The sequence below is a fragment of the Orbicella faveolata genome, unplaced genomic scaffold (assembly GCF_042242905.1).
Source record: "Orbicella faveolata isolate gen_17 unplaced genomic scaffold, um_ofav_v1 contig_13, whole genome shotgun sequence".
Lineage (NCBI taxonomy): Eukaryota > Metazoa > Cnidaria > Anthozoa > Scleractinia > Merulinidae > Orbicella > Orbicella faveolata.
The window spans coordinates 5,714,824-5,734,600 of record NW_028301540.1 but is presented as its reverse complement, the minus strand read 5'-3'; the positions used below and the strand labels follow the sequence as shown (position 1 = coordinate 5,734,600).

General features: G+C 38.4%; 1 protein-coding gene across 1 annotated transcript; it reads left to right on the top strand.

Annotated features, from left to right (window-relative positions):
- Positions 1–619: 619 nt before the first annotated feature.
- LOC110043716 (calpain-7-like) lies at positions 620–19,340 on the top strand. The gene is made up of 25 exons (XM_089284262.1): positions 620–851; positions 1,086–1,126; positions 1,346–1,462; positions 1,865–1,935; positions 2,666–2,839; positions 4,004–4,090; positions 4,251–4,313; positions 4,920–4,983; positions 5,286–5,371; positions 6,362–6,455; positions 6,737–6,847; positions 7,656–7,691; positions 8,258–8,375; positions 9,125–9,234; positions 9,501–9,551; positions 9,955–10,048; positions 10,244–10,343; positions 11,700–11,746; positions 14,340–14,428; positions 15,085–15,160; positions 15,700–15,836; positions 16,433–16,495; positions 16,933–17,075; positions 17,619–17,705; positions 18,037–19,340. Exons 1-25 carry the CDS (start codon positions 635–637, stop codon positions 18,176–18,178), a joined length of 2,418 nt encoding a protein of 805 aa, XP_089140388.1. The 5' UTR covers positions 620–634; the 3' UTR covers positions 18,179–19,340.
- Positions 19,341–19,777: the final 437 nt, after the last annotated feature.

Below are 19,777 nucleotides of genomic sequence, written 5' to 3'. Positions count from 1 at the left end.
CAATATAATAAAGATAGTGGATAATTAACAATTATTGAACAAGGTTGAGCAAAATACCGTCCTTCGGCATCGGCAAATAATTGATCTTTAAGACACTGACAAATCACGATATTTTTTGATAATCGAGTTCAATAATCGTTTTGCCATTCGATCACCGCGTTTGTTTTCATATTTAGATCACTCTCTGACAGCTCACTACCCTTTTTCACCCAAGTGCGTGGTTACAATTGCGCATGAGCAAAATATCATTTGCAGTCAAGCTCAATAAAAAAGACGGTATTACTCATGAGAGAACCATTATTTGAAGGCAGTTATTTTTAGTCCACGTAGTGGGCTGTAGTGGGCTCTCGGCCAATGAAAAGGGAGAAAAAATGCATCGAATGATACACGTAACATATCTAATCCTTCATTCTACTAAATAATCTATTAACCACATTAACTTAACAGTACAGTTTTTGATCCTTCTTGACATCAAACCAATTTAACATTTACTCATATTTATGTGAAATTGCTAACCCAGGCCTTGAACTAAAACTTCGGGCTGACAATATAATATGTACGCATTGCTGTCCTACGTTTATTTATCGAGCCCGCGATACGCCCCTCAGGACATGCGCCCTCTCGTCAAAACAAAATGGTGGACGTAAAGGAACTTTGTGATGATGGCTACCGATTAGCGATACAAGCAGTAGATTTAGACAAGATTGGCAGCGGAAATGCAGCCGCTTTTTTCTACATCGAGGCTGCAGAAGCTCTGATAAAAGCGCTGTCGTACGATCCCACTCTAGACGTGAAGGATAAAGCTTCGCAGTACATCAGGAGAGCGGAAGAGCTTCGTGCACAAGAGCAAGGTAGCGTTTTCTTCCTCATTGGATCCATGACGGTTCTGATGGAGTGACATGACACTGTAGATTGTTTCATGCAATTGATGATGTTGCAACAGATCAGCTGTTCTTTAAGCTTACTGTAATTTATTGAGCTTACATTTACACGTAAGTATCAAACATCTATCAGCTGATAAGCTTATAGTATAGGAATTAGCATTAACTGCTTAAACTTTTGAGTTTTGATTTTTTTTTTTTCAGGTTCAACAAGACCACCCTCTTCTTTTAAGTCTTCACAGCAGGTAATCCATCTATTTCCATAAATAAGAATTTATCAAATTACTCATTCGACTTATCAGTCCTTTAATATTAGAATGTTGTCTTTTTAATGACAACTTGTGCTGGAGCAACTTCAGAGTACCCGGCCACTTTATTTACATGTGCCGGTGTACTTTCAAGAACGAGGTATATAACAATCGTTGCTATTCTTATTCAATGCTGATGCTTTTTTGCTGTTGCAGAATGGCGTAGAAAGAGCAGAATTTCTTCTGAAGCAAGCACTTTATGAAGATGAAAGGGGCAGACCTAATGATGCACTGCCACTGTATACTGATGCAGCAGCACTCTGCATCAAAACAGTGAGTTGTTCGTATTTATGTCCTGGGCTTAATTGAATGGGGCACCATTATTATTATTACTCAAACTTTGCTTGTACCCTGGGCAAGTCATAGCTAGTTTACCTTTTTTTAATTTAGTTGGCAGGCAGTTTGCCTGAGCCTTGCCCATTGGCTAAATGAGAAATAAGAATTTTCTTGCCTGCCAGGAAAATCTAATTATTCCAGAAGACCAGATGGTATTTTTTTCAAGCCCTGGATTTCCACATTTTATTACCAAATGAGACCAAAGAAACAAATATATTGTCTGAAAAGATTCTGCAGAGAAGAATGGTGTTTCTTTCCTTTCTCGTGCAAGATCTAAAAACAAGTTCAGTTAATAACAAACTTCTGGTCCTTTAGTTTATAATTTCTTTCCTGTTATAGAGCAGTGGCCTATCAGATGATGATGACTTAAAGAAAAAACTTCATTATCTGGCTAAACAGGCAATAGAAAGGTACATGTAACTGTTATATGTGGATGTTAAAGAAAACAGCCAGACTGTACTGGTTTAATATGGATTAGCAAGCTACATAAATGCATGGCTCCACTAGCTCAGTGGTTTGAGCATCTGACTAATGTGTGGAAGGTCATTGTTTTGATTTCCATTGAGGAATTACATAGAGGATGTTACCTGGCAGCGCAAAGATATCAATTTTATTTCTGAGTGGTAAAATATTGTTTTTAACACGAGAAAATAAAATTCACTTCTTCATATCTTTTTACATACAAACTGACTGTTTGCACAAGGAACTGTGAAAAAGCAGGAATTGACATCATCAATATCTTCACTAGTGAGGATATGGAAAAATACACCACTCAGGTCCCGGATGTAGTTTCATATGAATTTTGCAAGTGTGGCATTTTCCAGTAAAACACTCTATATCTTTCTAATGTTTCTGAAGTGTTTTTTTTTTTTTGTACAATTTTAGATTGTAATGTGGGGTAATGCTACATTCTCTCTTGTCATGAACCTAAATGGTCCTTCCATCTACTTGCACATTCTTCCTGGCTGCTCTTTGGGAATTGGGTGGCTTTACATTTTGAATGTCAAAGTTCTTAAGGAACACTTAATAATATTATACACAAATTATGCAAATTATGAATCAATGTGCTGCGTGTACATTTGTAAGTAGAGAAACATTTGAAGAAATGATAGCATGACTGTTACAATCATTTCTTCTCAGAGCTGAAGCAATAAAAGGAATTTTGAACAAACCTGGAACCTCAACATCAGGGTCAGCATCAGTAACCAAAGGTGTAAAAGACCTCTCTCTGAGGTCCTCTGGAGAGTCCACTCCTGGGGGTAGTACTGGGGACAAAAGACCTCATCTTACTGTGAAGGAGCTGGATGTCTTAAAGTAAGAACCTACAATGTCTATACAGAACTTTATAAAATAACTAAGCTACATTACCGTGCGCACTCTCGTTGGTTGATAGGTGTGTTTGGATGAGAGTATGTAAACACAGTTGTGATGTTTTAGATTCACACGTATTTCTGACAATTACTTTATAAGAGCAATAGTCAAGAGCACTTTTTCCATGTTTATGTGGCCTCGTCGTAACACTTGGGGGCTGGGAGAATTCTCGAAAGTTACACAAACCTTCGACTATATCCTTGGGTTTTTATAACTTCTCAAATTCTCCCAACTCTCCTCGTGTTTAGATAAGGCTATGTACAGTAAACATGGAAAAAGTGCTCTATTGCTTAAGTAGTGTAAACTTTTCTAATTTTACCGTGAGTTTCCTAGATGATCCAAACAAAACGAAAGATTTCAAAGGATCTTCCTAAGATTTCTAAAGACATTTCAAGCGTTTGCAAAGACATTCGGAAGATTTCCAAAGATGTTTTAAACATTTCCCAGTTTCAGTTTCAAGATGAGTTTCTCCAAAACCAATGCTGTTAATTGCAAGTACTTTAATTGGAGAATTAAAGCTTATCATCATTTACAAGGATTTTTCTTTTCTTTTACTGGTGCAAATCTGAGTTTGTAGGTATACACATGTATGGTGTAATTCTGAAGACTAAAGGAATGTTTTCCTGTTTTTACAGTTTCCTTGTTTTCATACAGTACACCATGATTTTGTTTTTTTTTTTCATTATTATTATTATTATTTAAACATATCTGTCAGATTGCTTTCCCCCAAAAGCACCTATGTCAATGAATCAAACTTGACAGTTCAACTGAATAATGCATTAATACATGCACCTGTCATCCATTTGATATAATATTTTCAATAAAGTTATTAATTTTTTCAGTTATTTTTTAATTTACAATGTAAACATTCAAAAATACATATCCACCTGACAGGGGTTGTTATGTTGTATTCTTGTGCAAGAAAGGTTACTCTCACAGTGCCTCCGATCATGTGTCAAAATGTGGCTAGGTTATTTGCGATATTGGACTAACATCCCATCCAGCTAAGGAGGAGTTGTAGCTGCAATGCTTCTAAAAGTTGGAGTTATATGTTTGTCAGATTGTCCATAGGCAACATTGATTTTCTTATGTGTTACTAATTTTCAGGAAAACATCCTACATAAATGGCAAGCTGTTCCCCCCATGGCTGGATATTGATCTGAAGGAAAGATTTGCTTATCCCGATTATTACAGGTAACAATTAGACCTATCCAAAAAAAACACACATTTCCGAGTATTTAATTTTATTGCTTTAAGACTAGTAAGAGCAGAGTTTTTTTATCATTTCTTTTTCCATGAAAATTTAGCGGGTTTCAAAAACAACAATGATGAATGATTGATCTCATTATTTTAGTGACAAAGATGGACAGCTTGCTCTTTCACAAAAGCAAAAAGCTCGTTTTTCCAAGTGGTTAAGGTGAGCTATTATTATCCTATGTGTCAGTGAGTTTTAATACAGTCGATCCTCCATTAACTGCCACCTCTCTTCAATGGTCACTATTTTTAGCCCCAGCAGATGGTCCATGTATTCACTCTTATTTTAACTTCTCTACAACAGCCAACTCCCCACAATGGTAACGGCCACTAAAACATGTCCCGACAGCCAAAATAACTTCTTGACAACAGCCAGTTAATCAGTGACTGTTAAACAGTGTATGCAAAAAACATTGTTTTTATTGTAAAAGCTCACCAAACTTGATCTGTCTGTGCATAGTTGGTCTCTGTTTCTGTTTAGTTTCTGTTTTATTGATTTATTTTTATTGTTTTGTGTACAGTTTATATGCTAAAATAAGCTTTTTAAAAAAAGAAAGAAGAAGAAATGTTGCATCCCCAGAAAAAAGGTGTTGACAGTGTTTAAACCCTACCTCCCCATAATCGCCACCTCTCTACAACAACCACTTTCCTCTGTCCCTGAGGTGGCTGTTGTAGAGAGGTTTGACTGTATCATGTGCCAGAATGTAGGAGTTGCAAAAAGTAACTTAAAATATGTCAAGACTAGGAATGATTTTTAACTCTCGACTAGACCAACAGAACTATGTGAAAACCCAGAGATGATTTATGCCATATCCAGCTTCAGCATCAAACAGGTATAAATCCATTCACACTAAGTCTTTTAATTAGTTTACTGACAGCAGCATTCAGTGACATGGGCACTCTCCTCAATTACCAGTTGGATTTTTCTCTGCTGTTCATCAAGTAACAGTTCTCGACTTCAGTGGGTTTAGAAGTTTATTTGCCATTGCAATTATGATTGACCAGCAAAAATGCAAGGATTAATTGTTTGTTAGGTTAGTAGTAGAATTTAATCACATCAACTAAACTACATTTCTGTTGGATAAAGTATTCTAAACTTGTGGAGTGGTTTTTTTTTCTTTTTGTCACTTGGCAGACTATTGTTTCAGATTGCTCCTTTCTAGCTTCACTAGCCATCAGTGCTGCATATGAGAGAAACTTTAAAAAGAGTCTTATCACAAGGTAAATTTATTTTGAAGGTAGATGTTCTACAGTAAAATTAATAATTAACAATTAATAATGGTAATAGGACTGAGTGGAGTCCAATTTGGTCTGTAATCATACGAGTGATTAACAAAATCGGACGACCGTGAAGTGGGAGTCCGATTTGTTAATCACGAGTATGATTACAGACTGAATTGGACGACGCAAAGCCCTGCTACCAATTAATCAAAACTATGACAAAATTCGAGAAACAACAAACCATCGATTGAGCTCTGAATGATTAAACATCGTTATGAATGCTGAAAAACACAGCAGTTTACTCAACAAGGAGCACCGCAACAGCGTGCACAAAATGACGCATACTGTCCAATTACAAGCATGACGTGTACATTGTCCAATTAATGCTCAAATCAGGCTGCTGATAGCCAACCACGTTCGAGAATTTTGTTATAGTTTTGATTAGACCTGTAATAGCCCATGAAGCGAAGCTGAATGGGCTCTGTATTTACCCGTGGCCCTTGAGGGCAAAGGGTCTAATTGTTTTAGTATCACCCAACTAGTCGCACAGAAAAGGCAATTATAATAAAGTTAGCAAATGCAAGTTGAAGAAATATTTATTTGGGAATAAAACAAAAGAAAGCATCACGCTCGATTGCGCCAATTTCGCTACTCGAGGACTATTACTAATAGTCCCCTAGTAGCATAGCCAATTAAAATGTAGGATTTAAATTAGTCCACTGGTTGGGTCATACTAATTGATAATAATTTTACGAGCTTGTGTTGGATATGACATGATAGATGACCAACAAGGTACGTAGCCCATTCCCATACCAAGTCAAAACTACAGTCTGTAGTTACCCTAAATAATTGTGTAATGTGTATTTAGAATACTATAATAGTGATTCATTGCGGATCTAGCATTGAGGATGAAACATTGCTTAGTAACGGTCTTAAAGATGACTGTGAGTCATAAATCGACTGATCGTGAAGCACTTCTTGCCCAAACAGCATAATCTATCCACAAAATCGTGCAGGGAAACCAGTCATCAACCCATCTGGAAAATACATGATCAAACTGCGGGTTAATGGAGTGTCTAGAAAGGTATGTACAACCCCAGAAATGCACACTCTACATGCATACACATCTTATTCCAGCTCATTTTCACAGAATTTGCATAAAAGAATTTCACGAGGCAGAACATAACTACTCACAGTGATTATTTGTAGAGTAATCCTGAATTAAGATTAAGATTTAGATTTGGTCCTATCTTTTTGTAGTTTTGTACATGTATGCTCTTCGTTGCCCTTCATTTCCCTTCTCCTCTAGCTGTTCTTGTGTTAATTGAGTTATAGTGCATAAGTGTTGTTGTGATGTCCTTACAGGTGATTATTGATGATACATTACCAGTGGGAAGAGATGGAGAGCTGTTATGCTCCTACTCAAACAATCGCAATGAAATGTGGGTCAGCTTGATTGAGAAGGCTTATCTGAAGGTACGTACGTTTCGCTACCGGCAGGTCATGCGATCATTTTAGTTTCTAGGCACCTTTTTCTTTTCTTTTTTTTCCCTTTTTTTTTTCTCCCTTTTTTTTTTCTCCCAGACCCAGTTTTTTCTTCACTCGTCCGCTCTTTTCGATCGTCCCATTGGCCAAAATCCTGTAACAGGCTGTCTAGTGTCATAAAATCAAAACCACACAAAGGGTCAGAGCGGTTTTCAAATGGGTGTCGTAAAACCAAAACCAAATCAATTACTTACCAGTTAGACTACTCATCCAATCTCAAACTGTAGTAAAACCAAAACCAAAACCAAAGTAATTGCCTGATTACTTTCAACACTCAATTGAAAACAGCTCTAACAACACGAGACCCAAAGAAAACTCAAAGCAAACACCAGTTTTTTCAATCAATCAATCAATCAATCAATCAATCAATCAATCAATCAATCAATCAATCAATCAATCAATCAATCAATCAATCAATCAATCAATCAATCAATCAGTCAGTCAATTAATCAGTCAATCAAGGAGTGTAGTAAAGCAAAAGCAGGGCTATTTTGGATTGGTTTTGACACCTGTTGAAAATCGGTCTAGAGTGGGTTTTTTCCCATACGTTTTCCCGCGCTTAGCATCAGCTCTATGTATTTGCTTCAAGCTTTGATTGGTCCTCTGGATTTTCTGTACTCCATGTGATTGGCCAGATTGATTACTTTGGTTTTGGTTTTACAAAATTCAGTTGATAATCGCTCTAATCCAGTCTTGTGAAAAACCAAACTAATGGTTGTCGTTTATCATTGCTTTATAGGTGATGGGAGGGTATGATTTTCCAGGTTCAAATTCTGTAAGTAGACTAACGATGTGTTAATGTTATTTTACTAGGAGCAAAATATGTCTCCTGATTTTAGTCCTTATATAAGATTCTGTTTCTATTTAGAATTGTGACAGATTAGTATTAAATGTGGAGTTTTCTTCCTAGTAAGCATTATATTGGTTTTTTCGTGTCAGTTTTTTGAACCAGAAGTGAAAAACACAAAAGGAAAATATCCATAACTTCTTATATACCAAGGTAGCCTTGAGATATATTCGAGCGTTGTGATTGTTTCTTTCTTGGTCGGGATTTTGCCATGTATTTTTTGTTTTCGAAAGCCGGCAAAGTACATATAATAAACTACTTACTAGCCTAGTTTGCTGAAGCAGTACTGGGGAATATTGGCCCTTGGTTGTTCTTGTACGGACTGCGCTGCGCTAGGTCGTACGTGCTGCAACGACCTCCGACCAAAGTTTCTCAATACAGCCCCGGCGCTCGGTTGGTAAGAGGTTATTCTTGCTCGGTGACCCACAATTTCGCGCAGTATTGAACTTTCCGTGTTTGTCTTTGTATATTAATTATTTCTGTTCCCATTTCAGAGTATTGATCTTCACGCTCTCACTGGCTGGATTCCAGAACGGACGTCCATCAAGCGAAACAGTCCAGCATTCAATGAGAGTATGCATTTTGATCGGCTCTTGAACGGAGTCAGAAAAGGTAACAAGCTTCGTAATATTTCCCACAGACATAAAGACTTAGTTCTTCCTGTATCAAAACCCAGGTCTGGTCTCTTGTTGGTTCTCTTTTCTCTTGTGACACTAAGGTCCCGTCCGCACTGCGCCAGAGGAATTTGAAAACGAAGGTTTCACTCTGAAAACGCATCAAATGTTTTCCGTCCACACTACGCTGGAGAAATTTGAAATCAAAGGTTTCACTCTGAAGATGCATCCAATGTTTTCCGTCTACACTACGCAGGAGGAATTTAAAAACTAACAATCACCGGTCATTTTGGATTTGTGTCTGAGGAAAACTCGGTCAGGGAAATCACAGGATTGTCGTGACCCCATCGTTTTCGGAAAGCTCCGTTTTCAAAATGTTTTCCGTCCACACGAAAAAGAAAACCCGGCGTTTTAAATTTCCTCCGGTTGGAAGAGCGTTTTCGAAAAGCTCCGTTTTCGTGACGGATTAGCGTGGACGGTAGGCCAAACCGTAGAAATAAAGCTACGTTTTCAAATTTTCCCGGCATAGTGTGGACGCTGCCTAATACATGTACGTTGTTCTTGTTTTGGTTTCTTGTAATGTCTTTTCCAATGGCGGAAGTGCTTTGTCTCCCCTTGTGAGCACCAACTCCACCCACAACCCGCGTATTCGCATCAATTGCGTTTCCAATTCACCACGGCAGTAAACTTCTTTTAGCCGCGCAGTGGAAACTAATCTTCTTATTTATTTGTTTTAACTGATGAAAGGCGACTGCCTCATCACCGTGGCAACAGGTCCAATGAGTGAAAGTGATGCTGACCGAGCAGGGCTGGTACCTACTCACGCTTACGCCTTGTTGGATATCAGAAAAGTCCTGGTAAGTCTTGTGGGCAGTTGTAGTTTTATGCGGAGTTTTCGTTGCTTCTCTGTGTTGGATTTACTTCTTAAGCAGCTCGCAGTGAAAAATGCTACGGAGTTGCTGTACTCAAGGGACTAAAAAGTTTTCTACACTAATGAAATTACATAAGGTATCAACAATAATCGTTTTGTAACAGGCCTGATTTTTTACCTCAGCTTGCTATAAACGTTTTTCATTAAGACATCGCTGACGTGTATTTCAACATGTTTTCCTTGTTTCTTCAGGGACATCGTCTACTTCAACTCAAAAACCCTTGGAGTCATTTAAGATGGAAGGTATGCAGTCGATTTGTTCCTTTTTCTGTATTTATAGTTCCCAGCTTTTGGTTTGTGATTTTGTTCAGCCCCGTCCGTGGGTATGTAATTAGGTAACGGGTAGCTTATATTTCAGCAAAAATTGTACAACATCTGTAATTCTACGAAAGTTCGAGACTTTAAAACACTTTCATTATCACACTGAAGTTCTTTCCAACCGTTCCCCAAGAACAAAAGAAAAACCGAACCATTAATTTGACAGGTGCAGGAAGAACATGCCTTATGCATCTGCTTAGACGTGATTTGCTGAGAGAACAACGTCTTAACTCTGGCGCGTTAAAACAAATTTTAGAGCTCAAAAGGCGCGGAAAACGTTTCAGTGAAAACCATGCGTTAATAGAACCTCTTTGTTTGCTTACGACAGGGAAAATTCTCCGAAATGGACTCTGTTAGCTGGACACCTGAACTTCAAAGAGCACTCAATTACGACAGAAAGAGTGCTCTTCAAATTGACAACGGTAAAACTCCAGAATGATTTCTAACTTACTTTATTTACTGATTTTGGTTTCTCGGTTTGTCGGGTTTGTTGCGTTCCCTGTGGCTTTGGTGTACGTTTAAATTGATGCAAAAAGTCCTTTATTATTGGATTTCTAAGCAGCGGATTGTTTCGACTTCTGTTGAATTTAAAACTAAATTATTTTCTTCTTTGGCAGGAGTTTTTTGGATCAGCTGGGAATGTGTCATGCAATTTTTCGACGTGATTTACATGAACTGGAATCCAAAACTCTTCAAACACCGTTACACTCTTCACTCGTGAGTATTTTCTTCTGCTCGAATTTGTCTTCACTTTGTCTTACCATGATGACTCTAGCCTGCAAATAATTTCCTCCGCTCTAAGCTGGTCATTTGTCGGGGAAGATACGATGTTGATGGAGCAAGAATCAGTCTGATCCGTCACACAGATTTTCCCCCGTACTTTGTGTTGTCTTGAGGAGGATTTCAAATCACATTTACATGTATGTAACTGGCTAGAGATCATCCCTGGTCAATAGCCCATTTCTGAGTTGTCTCAAGCCTCTCTATCAAAGCGAGGCCTGGTGCACAATCATTTATATGAAAATTAGTTTAATTTGCATGTGAATGAAATACATTTTCATATGAAAGAACAGGCGCCAAGACTTGCTTTGAGAGAGAGGCTGAAGGTAATGACCTATTTGCCAGGCTGCCGGTCAAAATGGCAAATTTATTAGACGGGCGGCCATATTCGTATTCTTGAGACTGAAATGGACCTAGCTTGCAATGGAAAGCATTGTGAGGGAATATTATTTTTTAAAGACAACTTCCTCTCATACCTTTATAGGAGAATCTTTGTTTACAATATTTGCCTCATTACCATAAGCGATACAGTTTCTGATGGAGCTACAAAGAGATTAATACTGAATATTGAAAGGGTACAGCACGATTAACTGTCCCGAGGAATTTGAGCGCGATGTATTGAATGCTTTTTGTGCGACGTGGGTTTAAAAGCTCAAAATTTTACAAAGAATGTATGAACTCATTAGCGCTTCTGCCACACAGAGATTTTGATGCTTTTAAAAGCCAATTTCTCCTCGAATATTACACCCAAGGAGCCAAAACTTTCACCACTTACTAAGTTTCACAAGCTCTTTAAGTTTTTCTAGTAAAATTGTGTCTAGCATAACGCCTTCTATGCGCAAAGTCGTATGTTAATGAGGAAAAATGTAAACAATGACGTCAGCAAAGATTCGCCTATATGCCCCCACATCAGTCTCCTTTGCAAGCTTATTCCCGTTTAATCCTGAGAAGACGAAAATGGCCTATTATCTCATGACAAACTGTTTATGCAGGATTGACAACTCGTTTTCGGCATAAAGTAACTTAAGGACTGGACCAGTGGACTCTTGGATCATTGGACTGTTGGACTATAAAAAATAACAAGTGAAAAAAATAGTCCTGCAGTCCAATGGTCCACGAGGCCACTGGCACCAATGCACAAATTACCCTATTCCTATTTTTTTTAGACAGATTGATTTTCATTGCACGACGACTCATGCACTCTAAAGTAGTTCAGTTTATAATATTCCATTATTCAGAATATTTCGTCGGTGATAATTCAGAATGACTTAAATATATTAAATTGTTTGATAGGACTTGGACAGCTGCCGAAGGTCCGAAAAAAGACGTTTATAATATTGGTAAGTTGTTCTGTGTTTTCAAGGCTTATGTTGTATCGCACTTTGATTTGGATCACTTTAGAGGTCAACGATCGGTCATTTTTTAGTATTTTCTCTAATTTAATTGCGCTGTGTTTGGTGAGCAATAAAACGCGCATTTGTAGCGAGTTAGAAAAAGAAAACCTGCGTTATGCGAAGCAAAATCACCAAATTTTGCGTATTACTCAAAACGTGAGACAAGACATCAAGGCGCCGGATTTTTCCTTTTTGTCTGTAAGATTTGCGACTCGAACAACGTGCTGTAAATATGATATTATAGTCGTCTTCTCAGTATACATGTATGCCCGGCCGTATAAGCATAGTTGTTGTTGATAGTCAAATACAGTCGTGGTCTTCATTGCTATATCCAGTGTTTACACTTGTGCCGCATTTCCATTGCCAAATGAGTGTTAATAAGTGTATTTAGAGAAGTATGTGTATTGATCAAATCGAACATTTGGAAACTCTATCAAGGGTCATCATGTTGTGTATTTGATTTCATGTTAGAACGGAACGTAAACAAACATTGTGATAGACAGAGCAGTGGCTTTGAACATGCTTTACATTGTATTTCTCAAACTCATCAATAATTCATCAAGTTTAAACAAAGGAAATCATGACCGCGACGGTGTTTGGATATCTGATCTTAATTAGCAGAGATTTTCACGATTTTATTTCTCCGTTTTCTCCTTAGTTTTGGTTTCGATTGAGAAGATATATCAAACACTCAAGACAGTGTTTGACGACATTTCCAAACAGCTCGAAGTTCGTCAAAAATACTCCGCTGCGCGTTGTATTTCCAACTCTCCTCTCGGTGTTTGGAAATGTGGTCAAAGTCGGTCTTTCGTGTTTGATATATTATTTACCCTGGCACATTTTATTGTTGTCTTTTGCGAAACATCAACGTGAATTGATGATAAACGTCTGTATTTTATGCAAAACGCGAACCCTGGCGGTGAATTCTGCCAGTGTTTCCTTTTGGAATTAAACGGTATCCCTGTTTAGTTATTGCACAGTTGTTCAGACCTTAGTGAGTACAAATTCACTAAAAACCGTTTGATATTCGAGGTAAACTTGTCTTGGTTTTACCTAAGCTACCCGATATACACTGAAGACGGTACACAGACAGCGTCCTATATAACTACTGTTCCTATGAGACAATACATGTCGTTAATGATATAGGTGAGCAATACAGTCTATTGCCCAAGCTGAAATCGTAGTCATTACTCATTCCTAAAACAATTGAAGTGCTTCTTAAGGTGTATTTATATTAGGTAAAGGCTTTACTGGATATTGATTGTTTTCAGTTAAGGTTAAAAGTCAAGGGTTCGACTTGTGCAAAATCGTTGCGTTGTCAGGTGTTCTTGAGAAAGACAATTTAGCTTCGAATGCCTCTTAACCTCGCACTGGAATTTTTCCTCTTTTCATTTAATCTACTGAAATGAGACCTGCCTCCGACGATCTTGGTTAGTCCGGATATCACAAAAATGAATCCAGTATTTTTTTTTTTTTATACGTCATTTCAATGAAAATAACGTGTTGCGCTGAGCACAAACCAGACATGTTTGTATCGTTCACGAGAATGCCCAGACACTGTCCATTCATTGCGCGCAATGACGTCTTCTTGAAATCATCCATTACGCGCACACGTGACATGAAATATTCACTAATAACTTATTCTCTATATTGGATGCAATCCTCGTGGAATAAACCGCTGTGTTGTTGTTCTGGGTCCGGGACGTACTAGAGTAAATACGGCGGGCAGATTATTCCGTTGATGTCCCTTGCGCTAATTTCAAGAATTAACTGTGGACTCTTAGATAAAGATCGTGAGAAAAGAGATATTGACTACAATGCGCTGTGATAATGCTTCCTATGAGTACAGTATACGTGAAGGAATAGAGTTCAGTGATGCATGCATGAACCTTATTGTATGGTTTGTGTTGCGGACAATCTCATGTGCAGCAGGGTGGTTTTCACTTGACTGTCAAAAGTTATTCACTTTTTCTTTGTTTTGTTTTTTTTTTATTTCTGCACCGAACGATTGGCGCAAAAATCCAATCAGAAGTAAAACCAATACTTATGGTGACTCTCTCGAACGCGTTTTCTCTCGTTTCGCGTCGGCTACATAATTTCGCGACGGGTTTTGTGTGATTCACTGGATTGTTTGTGTCGTTTTTGATAGATCAGAGTGATTATTTTGGCGCTGCTTTTACGACACTCGATTGAAAATCACTTTAAGATTACAGTCTCCTGACGTTTTTCTCCTTGAAACTGCAAAGTTTGCAATGCCTTGACTTCTCCTGCTGCTTTGCTTTGCTTTCTTTTGTTTAATCCCATTACGTTTATGGGTTCTGATTTATACAGTAATTTAGAAATGTATTGTTCCATTTTCACTGGAAAACCTTACAGTTAAATCTGATAAAATGTACCTGTATGAATAGAAATGCAGTATTTTCTTCCGTCATTTGTTCTCAACTCCCGATAACTCGAAACTTTTTCAATTTCTCTTGATGGTTCGAGTTATCGGGAGTTGATTGTACTTCTAATATATTATCATGCACGTGATTCACAGGAGACAATCCGCAATACAAACTGGAGTTGTTGTCATCTGACAGTGATGCTGTTGTTTGGATTCTGCTCACTCGACATATTACACGAAAGGTGTGCTCTTCACATTAATATTTTCCTGTGGTCACTGCTGTGAAATGTAGTATACGTTGATCCAGAATTTTTCTGAAACTCATTACAGAATGGCTGTTCCAAACAGGGCCACCTAACTAAATTCTTTTCAAATTAACCAAAGACGTTTGTATTTTTTTTTATATATATAATAGTAAAAAATTTTTTTTTTCCCGTGGCGTGTAATTTTATTGGACCAATAATTTGTCTGCAAGCGACGATTTATGTTGGAAGGTCCCTGACCCTGTATATCTTTTGTTTTATGCTCAAAGACTGTGCATGAATTACATAATCGCAATGCTTCTAGTGGTTAGTTGTATGAGCACACATAACCAACTTTTGTATTTTTGCCAGGTTTTGTGCAGGGTCAACCCCCAAAATAGCCAACAAAAACATACAACAAAGAACTTTGCCAGGTTTCAAAACCATTTCCCTCTATTAACTATGCTTTGGTACATTGTTTCAGTCTGATGCCTAAAGTTCTTTAGTTAATGGAGTGTTCCCGATCTGGCTTTAAAATCTTATTTTTGATTTGGCTGAATAGAAAGAGGAACTTAGAAGTTACCTGCAGTAAACACCACTTTTTCATAGGACATCACACTACAATCACAAACTGATGTTTATCCTCCATGTCACAGGATGATTTCGCCGAGAACAAAGAGTTCATCACAGTTCACGTGTACAAAACAGATGGCGGCAGAGTTTTTTACCCGGGTTAGTTAACGGCGTTGTGTTGTTTAAAGGCCACCATCATCGCTTCTTTGTGGTAAAGAAGCGATGATCTTTGAGGTGGCAAGACTAGAAAGAGAAGAAAAATGCATTGCTGGACATGGCTCTTTTACTTTGCTCTATTTTAATTGTTGTTTTTCCGCTTATCCCTTTGAAAATCTGCAATAAAGAGATGTCGTATTTTAAAACACAAACTGAAGAACAAAAACTTGTTAAGTTCTTTATCGTTGGGAGGCTAATCGGTTAGCTATGCAAAAGCTGTAGAAATAAATTAGTCTGGTCGAAGAGTTTAAGGCAGGACCTTCCATATCTTATCGCCTCCTACGGGTTAGCTAGAATGAAGGATTTGAGCCAGGGACGTCTTAGAGTTGAAAACCCCCATACTTGTGTGTGGTGTCCCCAAAACTACTTCAGTAGTATTGTGGAGGAATGAAGCTTGTCGTTCCGTCTTATTCTTAGTTTGTTTTTTTTGTTGTTTGTTTGTTTGTTTGTTTTTTTTTTGTTTTTTTTTTTTCGTGTTTCAGACAACCCGTTCTTGGAAGGAACAAAAATTAACAGTCCTTTCTACTTGGCCAAACTGAATGCTCCCAAAGGAACAAACCGATTCACGCTAGTGGTCTCTCAGTACGAGAAAACCAATACCATTCACTACACTATCAAGGCATGTGCCTTACTAGTTGTATTTGGTTTTCTTGTTTTGATTTTGTCTACATTGATTTACATAAGTATTAAGTGTTTACTTAGAGTTTTGGTTTACTGAACTTGGTTGAATAGCTGACGTGCTCTAACCAATCACACTGACGCTATTCTCTTTATAGCCAATAAGGTGCAAACGCCGAACCATCGGCAGATATTCCCGCGCTCTCCACAACTTTCATGTTTCCCGCGCTAACAATGCCTACATATTTTCCCGCGCTTACATGCTTTTCTACGATTGCTACTTTTTGCATTTTTGACGCTTTTCCATCGGTTGAAGGGGTTTTCCTATGTCGTTCCTACATGTAGTCGTCAACTGCCGTAATTTCCTACAATATCAAGTCACTGACTTGATATCACTACATGTTTGCTCGACTTTGAGTACAGTCGATACCTAGTTGTATCTTTGTGCTAGGCTTCGGCGCCAAATCAGGCTCGTTTGATCGCGTCTTTGTTATTTCCAATCAATACGAACCATGGATCGACCAAATTCGCCTGATATGTTGGTTAACTTTACCAAAAAGGTTAATTTAACGGATAACATTTTATTCTCTCACACAGGTATTTTCCTCCACTGAATTTCGTTTATCCCCCGTTCCTGTTCCATACACAGTTGAAAAGCAGGTTAGAGATAACATAAAGAACAACCACAAATTTACCCAAATCTTGATGTAGCGTAATTGATAAACTTCCTGTACTTAAACTGAAAACATGGAACGGCTGTCTTATTTGACTGTTGAATGTTTTGGATGTTATGGTTAGTGCGCTAGTCTCCGGATCAAGCGGTCCGGGTTCGAGCCCTGGCCGGGGACACTGTGTTGTGTTCTTAAACAAGACACTACTCTCACAGTGTCTCGCCCTACCCAGGTGAATAAATGAGTACCAGCGAATTGTTTGGGCGATCTGACGGAATGCTTAGGACGAACCTGCGATGGACTAGCATCCCATCCAGGGGGGAGCAGCCATACTCTTAGCCGCTTTATGCCTACGCGTAAAGAGCCGACACGCGACTATGGAGAACGTTTCTTTCCGTGTAACACGTGTTCTGTTTTTGTATTCAGGTCAGTGGTGAATGGCGTGGCAGCTTAGCCGGTGGATGCCCAAATTACTCCACACATTCTAATAATCCAGTCTATCGCCTGAAGCTAGAGACTTCCTCGCCTTCAAAAACTGCTGAAGTTCTCTTAAAACTACGTGGACCCAAGTAAGTTTATTTCTGTTAATTTTCTTGTCGCTTTTACTTTGCGGTCGCAGAAACGATTGATAGTTTGAACAAATCCTCAGCAGAATCTTGCATTTTGAATCCGAAATAAAGGAGCTCAGTCACAGTATTTTGAGTAATGTTGGCCATGTGCAAAATTACTTTTTAATTGAAGGAAACGTTAACCTGAAAATAGTAATTTACAAAAATAGAAAAACACGAGAGATAGCAATAAACCATAAACCATTGGTAAAGGATGGATAAGATTAACACGGATTACAAACGACGAAAAAACCAGAGCAAAAGCAGGGGCTGGTTTCCCTGTTTATTTACCTACCTCTTTCATTAGTTAGAGGAAATCGTGTCACGTGATTTCTGCTTAACCAATCAGAAATCAGTCGTCACTTGGTTCACGTCACTTTTCCCGCGCTTTTCACCGATCGCCAGCTGGTGCTTCATGATTGGTCAATTTTCAGGTTTTAGATGTACGATTACGATTACACGAGTAACAAGATGTCATGGTTGTTTGTTTGTCTTGCAATTTAGGCAATTTTCAGTGGGAGCCATATTTCGCTCAGTTGACCGAGCCTCTGACGGAAAGCCTGTGTACGAGGCCTACTCTGAAACTTACAGGTAAACGACCCGAAATCTGTCGAATGTTTTCGAAGCAACTAAGGCCTTCCGAAGACTTCCGAGAATGTCCGAAAAAGTGATCAGAAGATTTCGCTCGCTATACGAGCTACGATTTGGAGATAGATGCTAGATGATCGGGAAGTTAAGGATGAAACGATTCTTCTAATCTTGGTGTAGACTGAAAGTAAAATGAAAATAGGATATGTTTAGAGAGACGAGACGAGAGAGACGTTTAGGCGAGCGAAGCGAGGATGTGCTAATTCTTAGCTCGGGACGTCTTGTGCAATCACAACGAGCGACCCTAAAATTGCAATGCCTTCTTCACTTTCAGGCCTGGCTTTTACGTTCAGCAGCTGACCAGGGTGCCCGAAGGAACGTATGACGTGATTCCTTCCACGTTTTACCCCGGACAAGAAGGGCCATTTATATTGACGATAGCAGCAAGTTGTAGGATTGCACTGGCAAGGAAGTAGACAGCACGACAGAAAAGAAAGTCAAGCGAGTCTGCCGTGTACACGTTTCTTAGCTGGCGGCAACCTCCTTCCCAGGGTCTTTTCGGTTTTGCTTTCCAGTGAAGATCACTGCTACAGATGAACGAGGAGCACTGGGACGAGTTCAAAATTACTGAGTAGGGGAGGGAAAGTTGGAAAAAGGGTGGAGGGACAATACAATATGGCTTACCAGCCTCTAAATGAGCACATTCAGAATTCAAACCTGAACAAATGAACTGTTCTTGAAAAGAACGAGAATATATTAGAGTACAATGCTAAGTTAACTGAGCAGCTTTCCCGGAAATGCCTTCTTGGAATTAACCTTTTGTAACTGTTCATGTTGAAGAGAAAGGACTTCTCGACGAGTCATAGTTCTTCAAATTTCACGACAGCCAACTTGACTAGTAATTTGTGGATATCTGACTTTTGTAAAAAATACAGTCCAAACGAAGAAAACATTAACTTTTTGTAAACGCCCACTTTTCTCAACGAAACAGTCGTTAAGCTGACAATGGGATCGTGTAAAATACCAGCTGCTTAAAACTTTTATTCTTAGTAGAAGACAATAACGTCCATAATTACAATGTTAAGATAATATTGCCTATGAAATAGAGATGAAATAGTTTTAAGTGAAGAAATATAATTAATTTTCTGTCCGTGGCAAAAGAAGATTTATTGTATGCAAATATTTCTCATTTCTTGTGAGTCCAGTATGGCCGTCGCGAAAAGTCTTTGTAGTTCAAAGTTGAAATGGAGATGAACAACGAAGGACATTTTCCACGCATCGAGGTAAATTAAATACCCTCTGCTGCTCAAGAGCATTGCTCGGTGTATGCCGGCGAAGATCCATCGCAAATTAAGGTATCTGCTGTCCAAACGATAAATCTGCGATGAGACTTCGCATGCGATAGTGTATGATTTGCCAATCAGAGCATGAGAAAAAAAAAAATTGCACTAGTCTGGTGTGCACTAAAAATTTAATGAACCTTTGCATTGCGGAGCGCAAACACATTTATATAACTTGGTGCCATTTGTATGTAGAGTAAGTATTTTCCGTAAATTAATGTTTTCTACTTGTTTGTGCCAGATTATAAATATATGGATGAAGGTGCTATGGATAATAAAGTAATAATATAATGGCAAAGGAGTGGAAAATGAGAAAAACACTGTTTGTCATGAATGTAAACGGAGTTACTCAGAAGGTTCCGAGACGTTTTAAAATACCCACGCTAGTTTATAGTACTCTTGTAGTTACAAAAAAATTCCGAAAATTTCGGTTGGAAATTTCTGTTCGGGAAGAATTGAGGTTAATATGACGCAACTGCCATCGTTAGGCTTCACTGTTTTACTTGAACTGATGATGCAAAATGGTAAATGGAAAACGGGACTACCTTTTCAGAAGTTCCTTTTCCGCACAGAACATTTTTTAGCGGACTGAAATATAAAGTTATGTTCCGTTTATTCTCAACTGGTATTTTAAAACAACTATTCCGTAAAATGGCAAGCAATGATGGTTGCTGTTCTTTTGGCGTAAAACAGTCCAAGTAGACGAAGCTTTATTTGTTTTTTTTCTTTTTTTGA

Excerpts from the sequence above, each read along its gene's own strand:
- LOC110043716 (XM_089284262.1), top strand. The coding sequence starts at position 635 with ATGGTGGACGTAAAGGAACTTTGTGATGATGGCTACCGATTAGCGATA. Across the intron at positions 6,848-7,655 it reads TTGAGAAGGCTTATCTGAAG|GTGATGGGAGGGTATGATTT; the intron begins GTACGTACGTTT and ends ATTGCTTTATAG. Across the intron at positions 16,496-16,932 it reads CATACACAGTTGAAAAGCAG|GTCAGTGGTGAATGGCGTGG; the intron begins GTTAGAGATAAC and ends TTTTGTATTCAG.